This window comes from Mesoplodon mirus (genome assembly GCF_964341445.2).
Source record: "Mesoplodon mirus genome assembly, chromosome: X".
NCBI lineage: Eukaryota > Metazoa > Chordata > Mammalia > Artiodactyla > Ziphiidae > Mesoplodon > Mesoplodon mirus.
The window spans coordinates 69,769,050-69,772,024 of NC_138981.1; the positions used below are offsets into that span (position 1 = coordinate 69,769,050).

At 50.6% G+C, this 2,975-nt stretch overlaps 1 protein-coding gene across 1 annotated transcript; it reads left to right on the forward strand.

Moving 5' to 3' along the window:
• Positions 1-624: 624 nt before the first annotated feature.
• On the forward strand, positions 625-1,716 carry POU3F4 (POU class 3 homeobox 4; the record flags this gene model as incomplete). The annotated part of the gene is made up of 1 exon (XM_082610135.1): positions 625-1,716. One exon carries the CDS (start codon positions 625-627, stop codon positions 1,714-1,716), a length of 1,092 nt encoding a protein of 363 aa, XP_082466261.1.
• Between the last annotated feature and the right edge of the window lie 1,259 nt (positions 1,717-2,975).

Genomic DNA, 2,975 nt, shown 5'->3' on the forward strand with positions numbered 1-2,975 from the left:
CTCAAAGTTTGCAGTGGCGTTTTGTTTTTCACTCCCCCGCACACAACTAACTGAGAACGCCAAATTAATCTGAGGAAAATCCCTATCCGCTAAAATCTATAAGACATTTAAACTGGTTATATTTTTTTCTTAATATTCTTCTTTATTTACGTTCATCTAAGTAACCTAAAAAAGTTCTAAAACCAGTTTGCCGCCTCACCCCTATCCCCCACCAAACACACACACACACACACACACACACACACGAACGCACATTCCTCTCATCCTTCCCCCTCCTCTAACATCCTCGATGTCCGAGAGCGGTGGGAGGTGGGGGGAAGGGTTAACCAAATGAGCTCCTGTCACTCAGCACTAGGCAGCCAATGGAGCCGAAAGATTGATTCACTTCCTGCTTGGGTCTCACAGAAACTCTCGAGCTTCGCCAGCCTAATTTGGAAAGCTAGCCCGGCCTCCCGCGCCGCCATTGGCCGAGTCCGCGGAAGGCCAGGCCGACACGCGCTGCAATTGGCCTCGGCGGGTGCCGGTAACTCGCTTTCGCGGCTTTGGCTCCCCTGTACCATAGATGTCAAAGGCTGAAGCTGTTCCCTTTGCCACATTATAACTAGTAGGGGATCCTCACCGACTATGGCCACAGCTGCCTCGAATCCCTACAGCATTCTCAGTTCCAGCTCTATGGTCCATGCGGACTCTGCGGGCATGCAGCAGGGGAGTCCTTTCCGAAACCCTCAGAAACTTCTCCAAAGTGATTACTTGCAGGGAGTTCCTAGCAATGGGCATCCCCTCGGGCATCACTGGGTGACCAGTCTGAGCGATGGAGGCCCATGGTCTTCCACACTGGCCACTAGCCCCCTGGAACAGCAAGACGTGAAGCCTGGGCGTGAAGACCTACAGTTGGGCGCAATCATCCATCACCGCTCTCCGCACGTCGCCCACCACTCTCCGCACACTAACCACCCGAATGCTTGGGGGGCGAGCCCGGCTCCGAATCCGTCCATCACGTCGAGCAGCCAACCCCTTAACGTGTACTCGCAGCCGGGCTTCACGGTGAGCGGCATGCTGGAGCACGGCGGGCTCACTCCACCGCCGGCCTCTGCCTCCACGCAGAGCTTACACCCAGTGCTCCGGGAACCCCCAGACCACGGCGACCTAGGTTCGCACCACTGCCAGGACCACTCGGACGAGGAGACACCAACCTCGGATGAGTTGGAACAGTTCGCCAAACAGTTCAAACAAAGAAGAATCAAGTTGGGCTTCACGCAGGCTGACGTGGGGCTGGCGCTGGGCACACTGTACGGCAACGTGTTCTCTCAGACCACCATCTGCAGGTTCGAGGCCTTACAACTGAGCTTCAAGAACATGTGCAAGCTGAAGCCGCTGCTGAACAAGTGGCTGGAGGAGGCTGATTCGTCCACAGGGAGTCCGACCAGCATTGACAAGATCGCGGCACAGGGCCGCAAGCGCAAGAAGCGAACCTCTATCGAGGTGAGTGTCAAGGGCGTACTGGAGACGCATTTCCTCAAGTGTCCCAAGCCTGCCGCGCAGGAGATTTCCTCGCTGGCAGACAGCCTCCAGTTGGAGAAAGAAGTGGTGCGTGTCTGGTTCTGTAATCGAAGACAGAAAGAGAAAAGAATGACTCCACCAGGGGATCAGCAGCCACATGAGGTTTATTCGCACACGCACACAGTGAAAACAGACACGTCCTGCCACGATCTCTGACTGCAGGAAGCGAGGAAGCAACCGGCCGCACTGGGAGCAGCGCGGATTTCTCTTTCTCTTCCACTCTCTTCCTTTTACTCCAGCTTTTTAATTGCTATTTCCCTAGCTCTCTGTCTCTCTCTCTTTTTTTGTTGTTCGTTCTTTATTTTCCCCCTCCCTCCACTTTTTTTTTTTTTTTAAACAGGGGATTCTAACATATTAAGAAAGAAAACACACACTCATTCAGGCTTCTCAACGCGGATACACAGTTGCCTTAAGCGGTCCAGGCGGGGAATTCATATCCCCTGCACCAGGCAACAGCTCCCTCCAACCTTTTCTGCTGATCAATATATATTGTTTACTTTGAGTAAGGTTTTTTTGTTGTTTTTGTTTTTGTTTTGTTTTGTTTTTGGTCGCTCCTCTCTAGGAAGAGAAAGGAGTGGGGTAACTTGGGGGCGGGGTAGGGATGGGGGAGGGGGGTGGGAAGACAGATGTGTGCCTCTGAATAACCTTTCAGCGCCTTGGTTATAGCAGCTGTATTTCAGGTGAAATCTGTTTTACAATAGACTAGTTTTGCATTTTCTAAAACTTCTATAGCGTTTCTAAATGTCTGCGGTGTTTTACTATAAGCTGTACACAATATTTGTGAGACAATTTGTATCTAATCGACCACTCCATATTATTATTGCTATTATTATTCCTTCATTGAGCTGATGGTTTTTTAACTGCTTAGAAAAGGAAGAGGGGGAGAGATGCCTACCATCCACCGATCCCCTATCCCAAATCTGTATGGAGAAGAGAGGATACAGTGGAGAGTTTGTTGATGATATTGGAGATGCATACATATATATGTGTGTGTATATATATATATGTGTGTGTGTGTGTGTGTATATATATATATATACACACACACATTTTATATATATATATATATATATATATATATATATATATATATATATATATATATATTTCCCCCCGGGGGTAGCCGAGTGCCTAGGGTAGGCAGAATAGGCAGCCGATTCTGTTTGCAAACGAGTACGAAGGAGGAGAGGCGATTTCGAAGCTTTCTGCCCTCCTTTCTGCAACTGTGGAGCCCCCACAGGCTTCCACAGCGCATCTGGGTGCCCTGGAAGGATTCTGCAGCTGCGCCGGGCAAAAGAAGTCGTCCTGAGGAGCGGAGAGTGCTCCTCACCTCCCGAAGTCCTTAATGCCTGCACTCGGATCTCTCCACCCGCCCCGCGCCTTGCCAGGCCGACTGCCAGCTCGATCCCACCTTG